Source organism: Populus nigra, chromosome 10, assembly GCF_951802175.1.
Source record: "Populus nigra chromosome 10, ddPopNigr1.1, whole genome shotgun sequence".
Classification (NCBI taxonomy): Eukaryota; Viridiplantae; Streptophyta; class Magnoliopsida; order Malpighiales; family Salicaceae; genus Populus; species Populus nigra.
This window is the reverse complement of record NC_084861.1, coordinates 5,907,663-5,931,263: the sequence shown is the minus strand read 5'-3', so window position 1 is coordinate 5,931,263 and position 23,601 is coordinate 5,907,663. Positions and strand designations below refer to the sequence as shown.

The 23,601-nt window shown below is 31.0% G+C and overlaps 1 protein-coding gene across 1 annotated transcript; it reads right to left on the bottom strand.

Annotated features, from left to right (window-relative positions):
* Positions 1-5,120: 5,120 nt before the first annotated feature.
* On the bottom strand, positions 5,121-9,955 carry LOC133705509 (serine/threonine-protein kinase STY13-like). Its single transcript, XM_062130762.1, has 6 exons — positions 8,309-9,955; positions 7,625-7,746; positions 7,042-7,247; positions 6,783-6,957; positions 6,359-6,493; positions 5,121-5,782 (listed from the first exon to the last, which is right to left on the bottom strand). Exons 1-6 carry the CDS (start codon positions 8,634-8,636, stop codon positions 5,576-5,578), a joined length of 1,173 nt encoding a protein of 390 aa, XP_061986746.1. The 5' UTR covers positions 8,637-9,955; the 3' UTR covers positions 5,121-5,575.
* Between the last annotated feature and the right edge of the window lie 13,646 nt (positions 9,956-23,601).

Sequence of the window (23,601 nt, the reverse complement as noted above, 5' to 3'; positions counted from 1 at the left end):
GGCTACGTACGATATACAAACTCTTATCCTCTTCCATTGAGCTATACATTAATTAAAAATTAAAAATTAAAAATTAAAAACCAGATAAGGATGAAAATAGGAAATGATTCGTGCAAGGCATCGTTATTATCTTCTCTGATGAGTTGTAGATCAGTTAGATAGATTAGCGTTCTCTCTTTTCTAAAGATCCCAATCCTCATGTTGGAACATATATTTTATAAGCAAAAAGAATGCAGGCAATTATTGAAAAAAACATCAACTCTACTCCATGAAAATAAAATAAAGAAATCCGAGATGTATAACTTAATTGTTCAGATTTTAGATTTGTTTTCTAGAAGTTACCAGTTTGAATCTCATAAATTTTAGAGTCATTAGAAATATACATGATCATTAATTTTAAAACTCATAGGATTAGTCGAAATATATCCAAGTTAATTCGGATACTTACATTAATTAAAAAAAAAGAGAGATAGAAATGCTGTGTACTGCCCATTAATTTTCGAGTTGCATGTCCTCTTTTTGTATACAGTGTGTATTGTTTATGTTACCTGGGAAACTAATGAGTAAACTTCTTTTCAATGTCATAATTATTTCTGTATATTTCTATCACCAACTCCTAACTTCTCTCCTAGAAAAACCTCCTCGTCTCCATTTATCTAAACACATCTTTTCTCGCTATTATTAATATTTAGTAGTAAACAACAAATAAAATAACTTAAAATTATAATATTATACAATAAACAATAACTTGTGATTGTTGGACTTTAATATCAACAGATATATATATATATAAATAACAAGCATGATAACACGAAATTATGTTGAGAAATGGATCCCATATAAAATTTAATTTACCAATATTTTCTTTTTAGATACTCTACCTCTCTTCTTAAATAAACCACAAAAACTTACCTCAACCAGCTAGAAAAACCAAATAATAATAATAATAATGAAATTTCTAAATAAATTAAGAAAAAACATCTTAAATAAAGTTGGGAAATAATAGAAGAGTTACCATATAAATAGAAAAAATAATCCTAAATAAATTAAAAAAATATAAGAAATTTCAAATAATAACTTATGAGTTTTATTTGAAAGCTTTTATGAACTTTGATGGATATGAAATTTTAACCCTAAAGAAAATATGATCTTTGGAATTCTTTAGCAAAATTTCATCCTAGTTTAATTATCAAATTGAAAGTTATGTCCATTGATATAAAGCTACATATTAGAAAAAAAAATCTTTTGCATCAATCTTTTTAAATTAGAAAGAACCTATCATCAAGTTTAAAATTATTCTTACCTTAATCTTATAGATATCCAATCAAAACTCTTTAGTTTTTTTTTTTATTTGCTTCAAGTGTGCAACAATTCAGGACATCAACCATGATTATAAAAAATAATAATTGACAAATCTCAAACTCAACATGTTTTTATGATAATAATAAATTTATAATTAAAAAGAATAAACCTAGTTTAAATTACGGGTTAATTACAAAAATCTTGTTATCCGAATTTCATTCCCCTTTTATATTTTTATAAATTATATTTTTCATCCTGAAATTTACATGTTCAATAACAGTTTATATCATCAATAATATATTTTGTTTGATTGATAATTTATTAAAGTATGGAGATAAAATAAGATATAGATCAAATTATAAAAGTACTATTTTTGTAACTATCCCTTAAATTAATAAAAAAAAAATATTCAACACCTTTCTTGTTTTACTTACACTCAAAAAGTCTATATATCTTATTAATGTCAACACTCAACAGCATCAATGGTACCAACCTCTTTCTCAGGTGGTGAATAGAAACAAATCCTGATAAGGATATTTATCAACTATCTAATATATATATAAAACTAGACACAGTCTGCAGCAGCTTGTATCCATCCAGTTTGAGGTCCACTTTCTTCACGTAAAAAAATAAGAAACGCAGCTAATTACGTGTTGTCGGCTATGGAGATGTCTGCTTGAATCTGATCCAAATTCAGTCCAGGTTCTGTCCGTTTTAAGGTTTTAATTTTACAAAAAGAAAGACAAGGAAAAGGGAAAAGGTTCCTTTTAGACGAGTTGAAACTTGAGAAAGAAGAAAGTCTTTTCCTTCTTCTTTTTTTTAAAAAAATTGGCTCTGCATGCACAGCTCAGAAACTTAAGATTCCAACGCTGTGTCCTCTTCTATGCTCCTTTAAGAAGTGATTTATATGCAACATTTGGAAGCACTGACAGATGATTTTTAACTTCTACGACGATGTTATGGACAGATTGTGTTTGTTATATATATAATTAACATTTAAAAACAAATTAAGTAATATCCGATGATGAAATTAAGGATATAAACAAATATTAAGATATAAAGTGTTAAACGTGTTTAGTAAGCTGTTTAAAGACAATTAATGAATTATAATATTGGATTAATTTATATCTTAAATCAATTTAAAATAAAAATATATGCAAATCGAAGGGTCTCAAACGCAACGTACAAGATAAATAAATAAAAATTAGATATGTAAATTAAAAAAATGAGAGAGAAAAAATAAAAACCAAAAACGTTTTTGCTTAACAATTTTTTTTACTCCTCCCTCGATCTTTGGAGGGCAATACTCCAACACCCTCCCTTTGTAAATTTTAATTTCTTCCTTCCAATTTTGTGTGCTAAATAAGGGAAAAGGAGAGGTGAAAAAATTACTCCACCTCCTTTCCTTTCGTACAAAACATAATCTAATTAACGACGAAGTTATAAAGTTAACAAGAGGTGAAAAATTCATTGATTATTTTAAAAATAAACTATATATAAAAAATGCAGTCAATTAATTTTTTATAATAAAAAAAATCATTAAATACAAAAATATAAAATATAATTTTTATTCTATGAAATACATAGATAAAAAATAAATTCAAACATATATGTGTGTGGTCTCATAATTTTCCTTAGTGTGTGGGCGCTGGCTCCACCACAAGTCTTAATAAGTTCTTAATTTTTAAGTCCTCCAACTATATAGTAGGCAGTCCAGATTAAATGTTAGAACAATTTTATTTTTTTTTGGTTATCAATCGAGCATCACTTTTCCTTATCAATAGGGGTTACGAAATTTTAAGGTTCCACCTTATTACCACATGTGACATATTGGTCCACGTATGTGCAGACACTAGACCAATGTGGAAATCACATGTTCCTTTGTACATGCAGGAGGACCGTGTCCAACAACTAACGTCGTTAATAAGATTTAGAGGAGGGAATATAGAAGAAATTTAACCAGTCAGGTGTTTAGTGAAGATAGGACCGTCTTTCCTTTCGGGAGCTTCTGTCTACGGACCCTGATCTTTCTATATGCAATTATCATATCTGTCCGTGAGGCCGGGTGAAGGAAAGGAAGAGTTCCTGCTATGAAGAACAGAGGCGCTATCCCAAGGGAAGGAAAGAAAGCATGATAGTAGTGATCGCCTTCGATTGATAATTATCACCTTCTCTCCTGTCTGAGCTTAGGTCAGCAATCCAAAAAGTCATCTCCGACAAAGGAAAGAAAAGAGGGGTCGGACAGCTAAAGATAAGAGTGAATTTGTTTTTTAATGATTATGAGTTAGATTTTTTTTAAGGGTACTAACGATTTATATAATTGTTAATTTCAGAACTCGTGAGATTAGTCGAGATATATATAAATTAATCCGAATACTCACATTAATAAATAAAAAATTAAAGGGAGAAAATTTAGATAATTAATAATAATTTAGATTTCAATGCTTATCCATTACAAGCTTGATTGACTGTAAGCGGGGCTGGCTAGATTTTTTATTTTTATTTAAAATTATTTTTTATATATTTTTATTTAAAATTATTTTTTATATATTTTTAAATTATTTTAATATATTAATATCAAGAATAAATATTAAAAATAAAATATATTATTTAAAAATATTTTTAAATTAAAAAACATTTTAAAAAACAACCTATTACTGTAATACCATATACCATACAAGCTATAAAAAGAAAAGAAGAAAAAGAAGCTATATAAAACAATGTTTGAAATGACCATAAATTTGTCGGTTTAGGTACAGCGATTTCCAGACGAAAGGAAGTGGTAGGGAAGCAACATCAAAATTTGATCCGACTGGGAGTTCCACTTATTGTTGGAAAATCTTCAAGGACTTGTGCGCTAAGAGACAAGTAAAGCAGAGACAGGCAACACTCTTATCGTGTTGAGCTAAAATGGAGACAATTTTTGTGGTCTGGTTAATTTGCTCACACAATCACTCTCCATTTATAAAATGCCAGTTGATTAAAGCTTGCTCACTAGTGGATCGGGATTTTTATTTTTATTTTTATTTTTATTTTTTTACACGATGGGAGAAAGCTTCAAATTTCTAAGCCTGAAATCTCTTTAATTTTGAAACCTTCAAGTTTAGCCAATGGGCTGCTGCCGTACACACTTTAAGTCCAATATCCGATTAATGGGTGGGATGGGTTTGATCAGAGTTATGTTTTGAGGCCGAGTATTGGGCTTCAGACGGGGTTGGGAAAATGGGCTTAGCCCAAGCTATATAACGGTAAGAACGTTCAGATTTTTTCTTCTTTATTCGCAACGCTGGATATGCATACTACAAACCAAAAAACAAAAAGCCACGGTGAGCGTGGACAGAAATCGATTCGAACAACGCTCCATGTCTCAAACCTGCCAATGCAAGTACAATTCTCATAATTCACTGTTTCTAATTTATAAATTTCTCATAAATTCTCTATAGGTGACATGCCTTGACCATCCTAAGGGATGGATGATGGATTTAGTATATTTGGTATGGTAATAAAGAGTGTTTTTTACTTAAAAATATATTAAAATAAAAATTTTTAGATTTCTTTATTTTTAATATCAACAAAAACACTTAAAAAATAAATTAATTTAATATTTTTTTCATACTAAACATACTTTTTAAACACACATAAATATTAAATACAAGTCAAAACACAATGCCAAAAAACCCTCATAGCCTCAATGCATCAAAGCAAACCTAATTTAATATTTGGTGTTGCCTTTTTTTTTTTTTTTCATTTTAAGAAGGTTTAACACGGATTGAGACCATACTATTCATTGCATTGACTCGTATCCAAAAGCTCCCATCAACAGTAAAATTAGCAGGTGGTATTGAATTTCAACCAGGTAAAGGCAGCAGCTGTAAGAACTGGAGCTGCAAAAAATGTTCACAGGCTTACATCCTCAAAAGGCTGCAGTTCCATGCCACTGACCGGTTATTCACACATCCCGATCCAACCAATCTACCAAAACTGCTTTCCTAAAATGCAAGTGCTATCACGCATGAATTGCAAAGCCCTTGCAGTGTAGACACATCGTGTGCAACAAGCACGGTAGCTTGTAATAAGCAAAAGATTACAACTTCAAAACAAAAAAAAAAAAACCACCTTATTTCCCCATTCTTGCAGAATAATGAGTAGAATGTTTTTCGTCTTGTGAAGGAAAAGTTCGTAACCAATCGAACTAAGAGCTGGATGTCGCAACTCCGACTCATTACAAAATGAAAGGGGGAGAGACAACGAGGAGGAAGGAAAAGAACACAACTTAGGGTCCGCGAGCAGGGGTCAAACAGAAACAGACAGATGCCTGGTCTTCAGGTATCATCCCTCCTCCCTTGCTTGTATCAACCGCTTCTAACATTTTCACCACCTCAGCCATTTCAGGACGTTTTTCTGCATTTCCATCCCAGCATTTTCGCATGACATTTGCTAAAGAACTTGGACAACATCTTGGAATCTCTGGCCGTAAATTCTGCCAATGAAATCATGCAGCATGAATTTCCCAATATTTGATGACCTTTGGCAGGATGCTAGATCTTAAGACCTCGAACAAAGTTTTAGCAAAAGAGCAAAATGTTTTCATAAAACGATATCAATTCTCTCGAGAGCTTGACAGCTAAACTAAGCTCAGCCTTTTCCTCCCTTGCTTGTAAAAACCAATAAAGGCATTTGAAAGCATTATGAGGGATATCCAGTGATGTCAATTCCATATTGCCACTTTGCTAAAAGTAGCTGGGATGCATCAATGCTGTACAATAAATTAGTTAGAAGGGCATATACATCACTGAGTTTGAAAGAAGAAATGGACCAAAGTCATTCATGAACTGCTGACAATGGCTCCCTCACATGCGAGATGCCAAATCACATGTCATGTGGATAACAATATGGTCACAAAATTCTTTCCTAAATCCATTAATTATGAACGGTGATAACAATTACTTTGAGCCTCCTCAGGTCACCATATAACCAAAAGAACGAAAGAAAAACAAGAACAAGAAAAATAAGAAGAAGAACTAGGCATGAGGGCTTGCTTAAATTACAAACTAACCTGTCGAACAACAGCAGAGGAGACATCAGCGAAGCTAAGATTAGGGTAAGGCATGTCACAACAATATATTTCCCATAAGCAGATGCCAAAGCTGTAGACATCACATCTTCTGTTATACGGTTTGCCATCAAGAACCTGCATAAAGTATCAGGTTAGATAGTTGCAATTAAATAACAATTCAAATATGCCAATTCAATTGCATCCCGTGTCCATATGGTTATAAATTTATAATTAACAGAAAAAACACGCCCTCACAGATTCCATATTGAACATGGCACAAGGATTGATTTTATCATCATTTTACACATCATTTATATGCATTTCTGGACTTGTTTATATAACCAATCACTTGTTAATATACAAAATTTTCTTTATAAACTACTTCTGCCTAGGGAAGAAAAGGTTTTGTTAAAGCATGAAATACCTCTGGGGCCATGTATCCAAGTGTGCCAGTTTCACCAGTCATGTCACATGGATTCTGAGCTTCAACACGGGCAACACCAAAATCAGCAATTTTGAGATTTCTATGAGAATCTAGTAACATGTTTTCAGTCTTGACATCACGATGTACAATCTTCTTTGAATGTAGATAGCTAAGACTGCAAATTAGTAAAACTAGTCTGTAATTTCATTTTCTTAGGGAATTTTTCAATAAAAGAAAATTAACAAAAACTAAAACTCACCCCCTAGAGAGATCCAAAGCAAGTTGGATCACAACCTTAAAAGCAAGTTTTTTTCGACTATTTCTTATCAAGTAGTGTTTAAGCGTCCCACCAGGGAGATACTCAACAACAACACAGCATGCCCTAGCAGGAAGGGAGATGTAACCATCAGATGGGTTTTTGGCAGGAATTTTCAGGTTTGAAGTTCCCATTGATGCTCCAACAAACTGTTAAAAAAAAATAAAGCATCAGAAATAAAAATAACACAAATGATAAGCTTATGGTAATAACCAGAATGACTGGGAGGATGATCCTTCAAGCATATGGTTTCAACTAAAAAATCTTGCTTAAGTAGCAAAGCATTTTTCCCGTTGATGTATGTCAAAATTTACATATAGTTTATGAATTCCATCCACTATGATAAGATACAGAAATATAACCATGTTTAAAGCAAAGTGCCAAGAAAACCATGCTTGCCAAGAGGAACCTGTAATGTAATTACTGGTAACAAGATGGACAATTGCATGACCCAAAAAAGCCAACTTTCATGTAACATGATGCTCATAATAAAATGAACATGACAAGTTTAAGAATGAGTTAGTACTTTTGTAACATTAGGATGGTCAAGCTTGTGCCAGACAGCAACCTCTTGCTGAAATGATGCCCGCACAGCAGTGGTTTCAGCAGTTGTGGCAATACCATCCTCCCCCCAGTCCAACATTTTCACTACAACATCCAACAACAGTTCAGTGAGAGATCAACATCAACATGCACAGTGCTGAATGCTAACAATCTCTCCAATTGAAACAGACCGCAGTTTCATCAATGCTTATCAGGAGTTGTAGTGAAAAGATTTTGCAGGCATTAGTTACCCCCAATCCAGGCAGGCAGCATAAAAGGGACACATTCAAAAGTAGCATACAAAAGAAAACGCAAGGGATAGGGAAAACTGTTTCCTAGGATTAGCGATAAAATGATAAGGCAACAAATGAAATCCATTTCAATATGCCGTGCGAATACAATGCCGGGCAAAACTTTATATTCATTTCCACATATATGCAACAGAATTTAGATCATGATAATAAGCAGCAGTATAAAGGCAACTCGTAACAAAGATTTGGAGGACAGGCAAAACACAATATCCTTATTTACTCTCTAGCATGACCTTTACAGAAACAGAAACCAAACAAAATTAAGAACTCTGAATATCAAAACACTAAGAACCATCACGTAAGCATGAAAAGACACGGAAATACAAAATGAGCGCTGGGAAACAGAGATCAATGACCTGCAACATCTTGGTTATCATAAGTACCACGATACACGGTCCCAAAAGTACCACGGGCTACCTCGTGCCTTATTTCCAATTTAGACGAATCAATTTCCCACTCTTCTTTAGGCCTTTGGATTTCGGTGTTCCTTGACCAAACCCTGCTTAGGTGCTTCTCAAGCTGTGCATCCAAGCTTTTGAGATCGATTTTATCAGCTCGAAAAAACATATCTTTGCTACTCACACCTCCTATACCTTTCACCTTTGAATTGGCACTACCTTCCTGGCTATCCGGTTTCTTCTCTGGCATGACATCACCAGCCTCACCGCTTGTTTTTGAATCCATTATAAAGAACCAAATACAAGACAAGCCGTGAATCCCAGAGACAACCTTAAATTCTAGACGACAATCCTAGAAAAGTAAAACAAAAAACCTTCAATTTTTCATCATCATACTCATTGCCTTCGAATTCGCATGAACTGATCAAGATTTGAAGATCAAAAAGGGCAAAGTTTCAAAATTCTTATGCAATTACAAATTAAATGTGCATAACAAACCCCTCCTAAGATCAAATTACTGATCAAAGATAGCAATGAAAAGTTTTGATCAAGTAGAAACCCAGTTTCACCAACCCAAATTCCTATTCAAGTTCCCTCCAATATTGACCTTATAACCAAAAAATTTCACTATTTCTAAATAGATTGCCTACCAATCAGAATTGAGAATAAAAATTCTTTGTTCTTATGGTCTATGAATTGACCCTTACATTGGTTCAAAAACTAAATTTCCCATCATCGACTGTATATAGGTTTATTTCCCGTATCCGAACGAAACAAAACTGCGAACAAAAACAAAAGGTAAACCCTAAGAAAACAACCCAATTCCCACCATTATCTAAACAAAGCCCAATAAAATAAGAATGACCCAGAATTCAAAAACTAGCAAAATTTCGAAAAATCAAACCTTTATGTACGATAATAATAATAATAATAAAAACCAGCACGCATGCAAGCAAGCAAAACCTATAAACCAAAAAAAAAATAAACCAAAAAAAGTCAAAGAAAAGGCAATAAAGTTGACTTCGAAATCTCTAAAAAGGGATACGAAGAGCAAGGGTAGAGTCGGTGAAGGCTCAATGATGTCATATTCACCATCCTCATCATCAACATTCCCTTTGTTTTCTTCCACACAATATAAATGGAAGAAGAGAAGAAGGCTTTTTTGTGGATGGGATTTCAAAGAAAAATATTAACTTAGAATAATCGAACAAAAGATAAAGCGACTGTTATTAACCAAATAGAGTGGAGAGAAAGCGTGGGAAGCGCCGAGGGTGGCAAAAATACGGCCTGTTGGAGAGAGAGAGAGAGAGAGAGTTTCTAAATATAGCATCGGAAAGTGTGTCTAAAAGAAAAGTAAATCAAAGTACAAAACCAATGTACGAATACCATGTCCATGTGCACTCTGGTTTTGATATACGCGAAAAACAAATCGGACCATCCAAGACATGTTAGTATATCTCCAAGGAAACAGGATCAAGTTATAAATAAGTCGGCTAACTTGACGAGTGATTTGCAACCATAATTGTTCAGATCACCATTCCATATAATCTTAGTCCAAATCGATTTTGATTCTATATGGGATGGAATTTTCGATATGTCGAGTATTTTTACATTTTTCAAGCGGATATACTACTAACTTGTCTTGGATGTACGATTATAGGAATATGAAAAGTGAAGGGATAAGAAATGATTTTCAGCCCTTTTTATCTAGAAAATCTAAATCTATCATAGTGGATTTTCGGAGCCACCAAACCACATCTTATCAGCAAGGATAGGAAATGCTGCTGTGTTCATTTGTCTTTTTTATACATCAACTTCAAGATAATTGCTGCAAACATCATGATGTTTTTTTAAGAAAAAAGAAAGTAATACGTAATACGAGGAATTAATGTAAATGTTTCCAGATTGATAAAACCAAATTATTAAAGTAAAATAGAAGTAAGAAGTCAATTAAAACTTTTTACTTGAATATTGTGGCTTTGTACTACTTTGATTCTGCATATTAATTATTTTTTAAAATATTTTATTTAAAAATATATTGAAATAATATTTTTTAAAAATTATTTTGGATATCATTATATTAAAATAATAAAAAAATAATTTGAAATTAAAAAAATTCAATTTGTTTTTAAAAAATACTCTTAAAAGACAAAAATAAACAGGTAAAGCTACCATGAGCCGTGAATGTTGAAATTGGACAGTCACATGTGAGATCTTTTTGTCACTGTCAAAGTCGAACAATGGGCATATATCTTAATTAATTTATCGTCAATTAACACAACAATTAATAATATTCAGCTGGATTCACGTCCAGACTCGGCCGTCCTTTAATTTCATTGTAAAGACCAATATTATGGTATTGCCGTCAACTAAAACAACATCAAACTAGGGATGTATAGTTTATAAGATTTTGTTAAAAAGAGGCATGAATCTCAACATGAGAATGCTTGTAAATATATTTTGTTAAAAAGAGGCATGAATCTCAACATGAGAATGCTTGTAAATATATTTTGTTAACAAGAGGCATGAATCTCAACATGAGAATGCATGTAAATATATTCCGAGTGGCTGCTTCCGGGCATTCTGATGAAGTTCTATCATTCCCAGAACCAGAAGGGCAAAACTGTAGACACGGAATGCTTGGGTTGAGCTTAGAAGTTAAATATCCAATTATCATGTCAAGAAAAAAACAATCACGCATGCATGCGTGCATGTACAAGAACTAACGCCGGGGAGTTTTAACGCAAATTTGAACTCTGAATTGTTTCTCTATCTTTGTCATCTTTTCTTGAAGTTAGACGAACCTGGTCTAAATTGAGCCAGGTAAAGTGAAAGATTAAGCTTGACGTCCTTGAAGAATTTAACCGGTTGAAAGTTTCGAGAGGTGTCTTCAGTTTATGCAGCCAGCATCCTTTAATTGTGCATATCAGGCAACAAATTCAGACAATCGCTATTGGAAAAAAAAACAAAAAAACAATGAGATTTGTGGCAGTGGATGTTAGGGAAGTAAGTGTAGCAATAAGGTTTTGACGCGTAATTAAAATAATATATACGCCTTCATAATATAATTAAGTCTTGAAACTTGTAAATAATAATTTTTATTAAAAAATTTTGTTTTGTTTTAATGAACATGTAAAGAAAAATAGGAAGAGAAAAATATTGTTTTTTAATTGATTTATGTCGATACATATTTATAAAAAAAATAATATATTTTCAAGCTAATGTGTTTGTAGAAATTTAAAGATATGCATAGTGTCCATAGAATTTAATTTAAATGGCACACTTAGACCAATATATATATAGAATTCAAGATGCAATTTTTGAATTAAATTAAAAAAATAACTTGACAGTAGATATTATGCATGATTAATTAATTAATTTTAAAAATAAAAATTATTTATTTTACATGATAACAAATTAAGTAAGTACTATTATATATATAGAGACAATACTTAAACATCTAAATTTATATATTGATTTGGAATTTCTTTCCTTCCTAGTGTAGGATAGAATTCTTTTTATTTATCTAATATTCAAACTATATATTATAGCAGTGGAGTTATGCTTGAGCCTACAGAATGAAATTATGGATCGGATTTTTGAATGAGCCTGGAATTTGCTAATTAAGATCACATGCATGTTCATAATAGGTGCCACTACAGAATAAAATTTTAATGGCAATTGTTCACTAAGTATACCGGCAGGCATTTTAAGTAAAATATTGTCATTAATTACAGCTGGCTACAATTTTTAAACAATTACTTTTATCAAATATATAATGATATATTGTTACTAAAATCAAGACAAATATCTCATAAGATATATAACAATGACACTTAATATAAGAGTCGTTAATTATAAAGTATATCTTTATAACATTTATTTTAGTAAGTTTCTCTTAGACAAATTTCATTAAGAGTTAATTTTATTGCAGTGCATGGGGTCTTGTTTGGACAGTTTCAAACATGGCCAGATTAAGTCGTGTACTTAAGAGAATTGAAGGGCAGGTCTTTCTGTGTTTTTTAAAATATTTTTTAAAATTATTTTTTATTTATATATTAAATTAATATTTTTTAAAGTATTTTTTCATGACTTTAATCTATCTATATCAAAAATAAAATAAATTTAATTTTAATATATTTTTAATTAAAAAAACATTTGTACATAAACATCTTATATCACATTATAAAACACACACAACTCGAACGATGCAGCAGTGAAATGACTTTTTTTCCTGGGTATGTCGAGACTATTTGGTATTATAATAGTAGTTTTTTTAAAAAATATTTTTTTATAAATATATTTAAATAATATTTTTTTATTTAAAAAAATTAGTTTTTACATTAACATATAAAAATAATTTTAAAATACTAAAAAAACAATTTCAATCACAAAAATAAACATACAAGACAGAAATGAAATTGGTCCTGATCTTCAGATTTTCAATTGGAGTTCTCCCATTCCTGGATCTTGATAGACTCTATCAACGTTAGTTGACGGGCTTTACTCCATCATCTTCATTATTGATTTCGAAAGATTCATGTGCCTACACGCTACAGGTGTGCGTCTTTGTTTTCTGGGTTAACAACAAAAGTGCTGCCTCTTGATATATATATATATATATTCTTGCTAATTACAATGCTAATCTTTGCTAGATTGTTTAAATCAACTTTAACTTTAATCTTATCTGATAGTTTTGATATATATTGTTGCTTTTTCGTTCATTTTCTTTCGAGAATAGTTCCGACATTCGATGACATACACAAGATATTCTAGTATGAGTTGAAATCAGCAAAAAAAATAATAACAAGCATGAATAAGAGGTATTCTAAAAATAATTAAGTATAGTTAATGCTTTATTTTTTGTTCGCATGGTTTATTTAATTATATATATATAATAATTTTTATTTGAACTATAATTTTTTAAATTATAAAATGCATTAAAAAAATTTATATATATATAATAAAAATATCTAGCCAGTAGAGGATCGCGGGTTATATAATTAGTTAGATAATTTAACCTTATGAAATACTTTTAAATATAATTGTTTGAAATACTTTTAAATGTTATAATATTAAATATAAAGCTAAAATATATGGGGTTTTCACTGTAACTAGAATTATTATTCATTCATTTACAAATAATTGTAAATTGAAACAATAATTTTTTAAAATATTTTTAATTTAATCCTAGAACTTATTATTTATATAATTGAGCTTTTTTTGGTCTAAATTGACACCAAATACATGTTTTTAAAGAGATGATTGAATTGATTTTGGTTTTCTATATGATTAGCATGATCTGCAAGTTTGGTGAGATGTCTTTTATTTATTTTATTTTTTTAGTTGAATTTGGTAATCCATGTTAGTTTACTTATTTTTCCCTTTTTTTTTGTTATGGGATTTTTTTTTATCAATTTCATCTTTTAATATTGGGATAATTGAGAAATTGACTTCGTAGTTTTTTTTCCTTTTATTTTATCTTTCTATAAGGTTAGCGTGGCTTGCAGGTATGTCAGGATAACCCAGGATGTTCTAATTTATAGGTTTGGTGGGTGTTTTTTTTTTAACTGAACTTGATTTTTTTTTCATCGTTTATTTTTTATCATATGGTAAAAAAAATATAGTTTCAAAGAAAAACCATATTATTAAACTTTATAAAGTTCATGAACATGTTCACGGGTTTGGCTGGTTGACCTGGTTAATAACCCTAACGAGTTTAGCTTTTTTTATTTTTTTATATATTTTTTCAACAACTTGGTATTGGATTGGTGTTCGATTTCTTGATTATCTATTTTTGTTATCATATAGTTAAATAAAAAATAGTTTAATAAATAAATAAATTACAATCCCAATGGAGTTCATAACTTGGTTTATAGGTTTGATATACTAGCTCGGGTTATCCGATCCACAGGTTTGACGAGTTTACCCATTAACCGGATTTTTTTTTCATGTTTCTGGTACTTTAATCATTTTTAATTTTTTTTCTTGATCTTGTCCTTCAATGTTGAAATGACTGGAAAATAAACTATATGATTTATTTTTATTTGTTTTTTATAGGATTATCATTGTCTTAAATGAGTGTCTATTTTTAAGCCGATGTTCAGTTTTGTGAGCATATATTTTTATCATATAATTAATAAAAATAATTTATAAAAATAATTATTAAATTCAATAGAGTCCATGAAACGAGTGGGACCGAGATCGATCAGTTATCTCAATATTCTTTTTAAATTTTTTTAAAAGTTAAACCATGTTTTTATCAATTATGAAGATTGTATTTAGACCCGTGAGATCGATCAATTTAATTCGGGTTAACTCCTGCATGATTGAATTGAAAACTCAAATTAGACAAAAAGCTAAGTAGGTTGGTCTCAAGATTAACCCGTTTGACTATGTTTAATAATACCGTAAAAAAACTCTTCATCCTCTTAATATTTTTTTATATTTAAAAATAAAATGGTCCGACCCGTCGCGCGAATGAAATAGTGTGAATGTATTTTTATGTTTAACTGAGAATTAAAATTACTGTAATTAAATGTATCCTCGTTGTGATTGGTTTGTATTTGAAAAATTATGAAAATTCTAAAACACTTTTACTACTGCCATGGAAAATAAAAACATGCCAGTCCACTTGATGTTGAAAATGGAGACATTTCATTTCAAAAATTAAATTGTATACATTCCCCGATCTTAGGAATTGTGTCTGTCCTTGTTTTAAGAACGCATCACATTCTCATTGATCAAGAAATATGATATTCAATAAAAAAAAAAGAAAAAAAAGAAAAATGATATTCCCCATTCTTTTTTTAAATGAAAAGAAATGTCATGTAACATTTATAACATGCCAGACATGATTATTTTTTACATTTAAGATGTTTTGATAGAAGAAGTTGAAAAACTCCCCAGCATCAAAAGCTCTCAAAAAGCGAAAATTGATTCAGTCTATTTTGGTGGCACCATCATATTGTAAATGTTAAATAATTAATTCAACGTAAAATTTAAACTTATAATTACTTATTTATCAAGATTCTGATATTATATTAAAAATTAATTAAATTTAAAAATTTAAATTATTAAATAAAATTCTAAAATATAATTTACGTTATTCTTTAATAATATTTTTACAGGCTTTTCCAAAATTCAAATTTAAAATTAACAGAGAATGCTAACCTACTTGGCCAAGCTCACAAAAATAGAACAATAATATTTCTATCAAACTGAAAAAATAATAATTTTCACCGTTAACTGTTCAATTAACGAGTGCTTCTTTTTATTTTATTTTTAATTTGTGTGCTGTTACTTACCTCCTTAATCCCATTATTTTATAAGGTTAATCGAGTTTGATGGGAGGATTGCAAGATGAACAGAGGGTTTTGGGCCTGTGTAGTGTTTCCCGTGAGTTTTCTTCAGCATTCATATTATTCAAGTACAAAATGAACTCGGGCGCCCAATTATTAACATGGCAGGCAACAGGACACGAATTTCCCATGAGTTTATTCGTACCAAAACTGGGCCTACTGGGTTTTTCAATTACCGACTCGTAAGACATATATATATAAACTCACATGGTACTTATGGACCTCTTTTAGACAGGCCCAATATTATAGGACTCCTAGAAGCTGAAGGCAATGGACATTTAAAGGATTCCAAGAACATTCCAAGTCCATTGAAATGAAGGTTTCCTTGTTTCAGTTAATTATTTTTTAAAGAAATCATGCCCCCTTCAAAACCTAAATTAATGGCTACCTGACGGTGGCGGATGGATTCCGATGATTCAACTCCACGTTAACAAATACAGTGTGAATATAACAGGCACTTGCAATCTTAATTTTGGCGTGAGTGCATTGTTCATCACACATTATTTCTCTCCTTCGCAAAAAGCCCATCCAAATGGATTTGTATTTTTACTCCTTCGTAGTTCGTGGAAGCTCACCAGCCTAGACGAGCTAAAAGCTAGCACTCTGTTTTTTCATCCTCGTCTGGTAGCCTTGTCTGTTTGGAGATCAGGAAAGTTCCTTCAGCAAGATATCAAGGAAAGATCCAAAATCCTGACTAAACCACACAGCTAAAACATTAATTAATAAAGCCAGTCGCCAGAAAAAACTCAAAACCCAGAAAAAGTTTCTACCAAAGCCCGCTCTACAAGACAAGATATAAATGTTTTGAGGGGCTGGTCGTCTATATATATTTTAGTAAGCTGTAGTCACTAGGAAGACACCGCCTCTCATGATTACTGTACCCGTGACTTTTCTTATGGTCGCTCGCAACTGCAAGAGCATCCCAAATTAAACAATTAAAGTCTTGAGTAGTTGGTCAACTAAACTTTTGTTTAATTCACAGTCTGACATTCACGAAAGGTCTTAAAAACCACAGATCATTTTCTTAGTTTATACATAATTACTATAAAATTGCTTAACTTGGAGATTAAAATATATGTTTAATATATACATATATAAGAAAACATGTGTAGCGTAGTACTAGCCACTATCTTCCACCGATTTTCTTTCCTGCGATGTGTGTTACTTAGGCGTTAATCTCAATGTTAGCAATACTGTCAATGCAGAGTCTGATAACTATGTGAAAACAAAGCTGTTCTTTCCCGCAAGAACAATAGAACATGCTATAAAGTACGCATGTTAGTCGACACTATGATTTTTGGCATGGAGTTCATATTCCAGAGAATGTGGGGAGTTGGGAAAGAACAAATAATTAATGCACTCCCATTCATATTTATCATTATCTCATGAGCTGCTTGCTTTAATTTGCTTGAGCCTGTTAGGTCTGGGCTTTCATACAAGGATGGGGTCTCACGTGAAACACCGATCTTCATCCTCGAGGGACCACATGCACCCTCCCTCTTTAAGGACCCTCCCCCATTGTTAGTATTGTTACCACTACACACCCAACTCTGGGAAAGTGAACGGCTTCTGTTAGATGAACTTAAGATCATAGAGGCTCAGGTAGTTTACTGGCTTTTCAATGCGCAGCTTAACTTATCCAGCATGTAAAAGGGCCGTAAATATGAGTAGGTGATCGAGACACCGGGTTTTGAAACTTTGATGTGAAGGGCCAACAAACACTATAACTAACGTCTTCTGTAGATGTTTTTATTTTTAAAACCTTTGATATCCACGTCAGTCAGTTTGCATGTAGGGGCGGAAGCAAGGAAGGAAGGGCAAGTAAGAACCCGGACCCCCTTGCAATATTTGCCCCTGCAAAGCTTTTTTTTTATAGGAGGAAGTGTTATATTTTTTATTTTAAAAAGGTAGCCCTCCTAAATTAAGTGTGATTTTATTTTTAATTTTCTTTGAATTTACTCTTGACCTACATGGAAAAAAAAATATAAAGGTATTATTTTATGAAATAAAAAATAGAGCCACTAATTTACCCTAATATAAATCTTACAGCCAATCAAAAACATAAATTACGAGCAAAATTTTTCTACAAAAAAATTAAAGCAGAGCTACTAATTAATTTATCTTTCATCAAATAAAATAAGGTAACTTAAATTTAAAATATATTTTTGTTTTATTTTGAGATGTTTGTTAATAATTTGATGAGGTTTTTTTAATAATTCTATCATTTTTGCTCTCTTTTTTTTCTTAGATCTGCTAGTTCTATCAATTGTTTTTTGAATTCTTGTTATATTGATTTTGTTAATTAATTAGATATTTTTATTGGTTTGTTTTGATTATGCTTAGATTTTTTTTATGTTTTGTTTTTAGCATAACCGCCAAAATTATCAATTTTTTCTTACAATATATGTTTTGATTTTAGGTTGAACCATTAACAAAATAAGAAGAATGAATTCTTTTTTCAAAAAAAAAGAAAAAATATTGATAACTCACAGCCTACTGAACGAACTTTTTCAGCGATGAAGATTGTTAAAATAAGACTTCGCAATCGGATGGAGGATGATTTTCTTGATTGTCTATATAGAAAAAGAAATTGCTAAAAGATTCACAATTGATATGATAATTGATGAATTCTATTATATGAAAGAACGACGAGCACAATTCAAATAAATATGTAAGAATCATTTTTTATTATTTTTTGTTTTATTTCAAAGTTTATCAAACATAAATAATATTTTGTTTTAGCTAATGTTTCTTATATACTTTGTATGTTTATATTTGATAGGTATAAAGACCAACAACATTAAAGTGATGGATATATTATGAAGATGAAATTAATTTCATTGTTTTGACTCAATTTGGTATTGCTACAAATCTTTTACCTTGTACAATGGTTATTATATATTTGTAGTAAGTTATTTGAATAAAACTAAATTATGTAGGTTTTGTTTTACAACTCGTGTATAATAAATTAAAACAAATATTATATCTTATTATATAAATTTTGGTCCGTCCTAACAAATAATCCCAACTCCGCCTTTGTTCACGTATATCTCGACTAATTTTATAAACTATATAAATTTTTAATAATTCTAAAAAAATTTCAAATCATAATCATTAAAAAATAAACTTAAAACCTGATCTGCGCTTAATTGGAGAGGGTCCATTGACTGTTATCGGTAGAAAACTGGTTAAGGTCGTCCATCACTACTTCTGGTGGACCAGAATCCTACCTGATAACCAACCTTTTGAAATATTTGCGCGCCAAAGGCTAATAATATCCCTAGCTGTCACTATCGTCAGCCACACTGATCCTTTTAATTTAACGGTGTTTATTGACCAGTAAGGCTACACCTTACAAGCATCTGGATTGATCTTCCTTATCTTGGATCTTCAAAAATAGCTCTGTCTGTAATTTAATTTCCACACGACCACGCCCACGGCCACAACTTACAAGGGCAATAAAAGCAGTAAAAAAGCACTTGAGTACCTAGTTGCTGTCAACCGTGTGACTTGTTCCGCTTTCGTTTCGGGTTCGACTTTTTATGTGCACGTCTGTCACCCTCGCGGTGCCTAACTTGCCTCGGGGCTTGCAGGATGTCCAGTGGGGCGTGAGGAATAGTCGTGGTGCGTGCAAGCTGGCCCAGACACCCCACGTAAATAAAAAAAAATAAAAGCAGTAACAGTAGTAGATATTTTGGATTTGCAACATTGAAGTAAAAATCTAATGGTCACGGGAAGGATATGCTCACCCAGCTGACATTCAATGCCACCCATTTTTTCCCAGATCAATACGGCATCGTGACACTCTCAAATAACACGTAGAGCTATATATATTACCAGATTGTGGCACATTGCTGGTAGCACCAGCATCAGGAGTATCACGAGCAACATGTTGACTCTGTAAATGATGAGCCAGTGTGGCTTTCGTTCTGTATTAAAAAACAATTAGAGTTGAAGTTAGCACAAATCGGAGACCTCCCATTTGTATATATTTCACTGTCTATAAATCACTATAAATCTTAACTGGTATTAATTAGTATTGTAAACACGTCAATGTATTTAAATAAGAACAAACTCTAAAAGCTAATTAATTTTTTTTTCTTTTTTGTGTATCAAATAATTAAGATGATTTAAGTAAGAAATTATGGGCTAATTTAATTTAAACTTTCATTAAGAAAAACACATGGATAAATTTTGAGGGAATTAGAATTTCAGAGGGCGGTTTGTTTTTTTATGAAAATCGGTGTAAATGTACTTGAGAAATCAAAGCACGAGAGGGTTACTAGCTATATTTGCAATTCATGGCAATATATAGTCTTGGTGCCCCACTAATCAACCCTCCTAAATCTTTAAACATTTTGTGCTTGATCCGATCAATCTCTTCACCACTATTAACATGGGGTTATGATGTTTGTATGAAATGTTTACACGAAATCATTGACAATATCATTTTGTCTTGTCAAAGAAACATATCAATTTAATAATAAATTAAACTATTGTTTCGACTGAAAACAACCTCCACCCAGCTCATCCTAGTCGCGATCCTCTCTCCAGCTCAAGAGTTTCTTTTTTCCCACACTAAATACTACGCGATAGAAGTAGTGGAATCTAGGTTTTACAAATCATATGTTAATACTTACAAAACTTGCACCTAAAACCCACTATATATATACCAAAAAATTAATTTTATAGTCATAGCTACAGCTGCAACCCGGGGTATTTGAAAGTTACTCGGAAATGCATTAAAATAAATATTTTTATTTTTTAAAAATTATTTTTGATATTAATGTATCAAAATGATCAGAAAAATATAAAAAATATTAATTTAAAGTAAATAAAAATATTTTTTTTAAATGCAAAAATAAATAGGAATATCAGCACAAACAGAGGTAAGAGGAAAGTTCTTGGAACTTCTCCTGCTTTGATGGTTTAAATGGAGGAACTAGGTGGGTCCATGATCAAGTTTGATGTACCGAACGCCATGACGTGCATTTTACCTTATTGTAGAACGTAGCTTAAGAATAACCAAATCCAACCAAAAAATAAAAATTTGACGATCAATCCAACAGCATTTTATTTTATTGAAATAATTAAATTATAAAAAACAGAAAATGAAACTATTTTAAACACATCTCCGAATAACAATCTTCAAAAATTGAGAATTCCGATTTCTTCGAATCATAGATTAAAACAAACAACAATATAATTGTCGACGGTGCAGTACTTTTTATTAATTCGATAAAAAATAGCGATGGAAACTCCAATATCAGTACTATCATAGACATGAATGTCACGATCTTTTGTTTCAAACAGCTGTCGTGAATTTTTATGATTTAATCTCTTTTGAGATGATCTTGGGATAAAGGTTTTTATGATCTCAATTATTGACGAATATCCGACCAATAATGGCATCGTAACGTACGGGGTGATAAAAAGCTGTATCTCTGTACATAACTTGCCTGGTTTTAAATTCAAATATCACATTTTCTTTACTGTTTTTAATTTACGGTGATATAATTATTCTCTGGAAAGTTTTTTTAAAAAAGACGATCCAAAGTTTGGTTTGGATTTTAGAGTTTTTGCACGTAACTAGAAAATAGAAATGGTCGAAGCATGCAGTCAACTGTGTCGGAATTTGATTGCATATCATGTACTCATGCAAGCATGCATGCGCATGAAAAACATAATTTAGACATCTGTTCATGTATTTACGAAGTTAGACATTTGTTCATACATGTATAAATCAATGCTCTCAAAAAATTAGATCACTCTTCGGAAAGGCAAAGGATTACTTAGAGCACTCGTCAATTAAATTCAGGGGTGTAGGTGTGTATTGTTTTTAAAAACCGACAGAAACATAAAGCCCTGAATGGCATGACATTGTCCGAGAGACAGGCTTGCACCTTTCGGCATTCCGGGGCTATATACAAGGATACGAGGGGGTTACTATCTATCACTGATGTCTGCCAATTTTTATTTCTTTTTGGCTTCGAATAATTAGAGTCCAGATATTGTAGATTTCTGTACTTGACAATTTCCTCGCCTTCATCAGCACAGAATTATGTTTTTTTGTTTGGAATGTTTGCACGGGATGATTGGCATCACTAATTTATACGGTATCTTCAATATTTGTTATTGTTTTAACTAAAACCAATCTCCTACCACTCTCACTTGTCAAATGCGTTTGTTGTTCTTCCTAGGGTATGGAAGAATTTGGCTTTTTTTCTCTGCTAAATTATATATATATTAAAAAGTGATGAACTATATATCTGATGAGTTAATATTTTTTGTTATATATTTTTACTGATTGAAAATATCTTAAGAATAAAATAAGTTTAACAAACATGTTAAATTTAACGTACTTGTGTTTAACACTTAACAAAGTTTAAGACAATATAAGTCTGATATATTTGTTATATCCAAATACTTGGACTTTGCAGTCAGCCAAACCCAAGTTAATATGAATTTGGTATACATGTCAATCTAGTTAATCTTTCATATCAGAGGTAATGATTCTTTTTATGTTCGTAGATGTGCTGAAGATCTCTTAAGGGATTCATCACATTTATCATCTCATTAATAATATGCAAGAAATGTTTGTCTCTCATCAATGATATGTAAAAGATATTTGTCTCTTGTTAAAGTCGTGAACAAAGAACTTTCTAGTTTTTCTTTTTCGTAAAAACAACAAGGTTCGGAGGTTATAAGTTTCACCCGAACCACATAGAAAAAATATTCACCATTTTTATTCTCTACGACATACATATATGAGATCATATTTTGTTATAATATTATTGTACATTTTCTCTCTACAAAGATACTTACCTGAGCATCTGAGAGTTCCAACACCCACCAAATAGAATTTTTTACAGGTACTCGCTACAAGTCATCTTGACCTATATATAAAGCATGAAGTACAAGTTATCAATTTTCTTAACTAGAAAAAAAATAAATGAAATTATTATAACCAATTGACTAACCTATTATTCAATCTGTAATTTATTTCTAAATTACTTAGATTTTTTTACCATAATAAAAAAAACAAGTTCAACCATTAACTTGTATTATTAAATATAAACCAAATAAATTGGACACCCAACTATTTTTTGTCAACGTCAATCACTACTAGATTTTAATGAATCCATAAAATAATTTACGTGTTAATTAATATTAAATTTTATTTATGAAAGATTTGAAATTTATGTTTTTTAATGCTGAATTCATGTATTTAAGAAAATAAACTTCATTACACGATGAATTAAAGGTTCGAGTTATAATTATTTCCAAGTTATTATCTAAAAAATTAGACAACGCAGATGCTCACAAATTCCAAATCTAGGCCACATTAAATATATATATATAATAACTAATGCAACATCACTTTATGTTATTTAAATAATCAAGTAAAAAAATAACACAAACGAGGCTTTTTTTAAATAGCTATATAGAAAAAAGCGAGAATTCCAAGTTGAAATGAATAAATCAATCGTGCTGTTCGATAAGTATAAAGATGCAAACACCGATATCAATATTACAGGCAACTTTCTTCTTTTTTCCTATAAAATAACTGTCATTTATTAATTAATCATTTATTATTTTCTTGGATGGTATTGGAAATAATGTTTTTACCATCCCAGTCACCGATGAATCTGACTAGTAACGGCATCATAACGGGGGTAATAAAAACCTTTAGATGTACGTATCTTACCAATTATTATTATTATTAATTTATTATTATTATTATTATTATTATTACCAATAGGATCCTATACTTTATCTGCATATCATTATAAAATATAAATGGCCCTAGACAATTAGCCATGGTCGCGATTTGATTTCTTACCATGTACATCTGATTTTACCAATATCACCGTATATAAAAATATAAAA

Bases quoted from the DNA above. Each gene is read 5' to 3' on its own strand.
- LOC133705509 (XM_062130762.1), bottom strand. From the start codon at position 8,636: ATGGATTCAAAAACAAGCGGTGAGGCTGGTGATGTCATGCCAGAGAAG. The intron at 6,958-7,041 runs GTGAGTTTTAGT...ACTAATTTGCAG, and splicing joins GCTTTGGATCTCTCTAGGGG to TCTTAGCTATCTACATTCAA. The intron at 5,783-6,358 runs GTTAGTTTGTAA...TTTCATTGGCAG, and splicing joins CCTCTGCTGTTGTTCGACAG to AATTTACGGCCAGAGATTCC.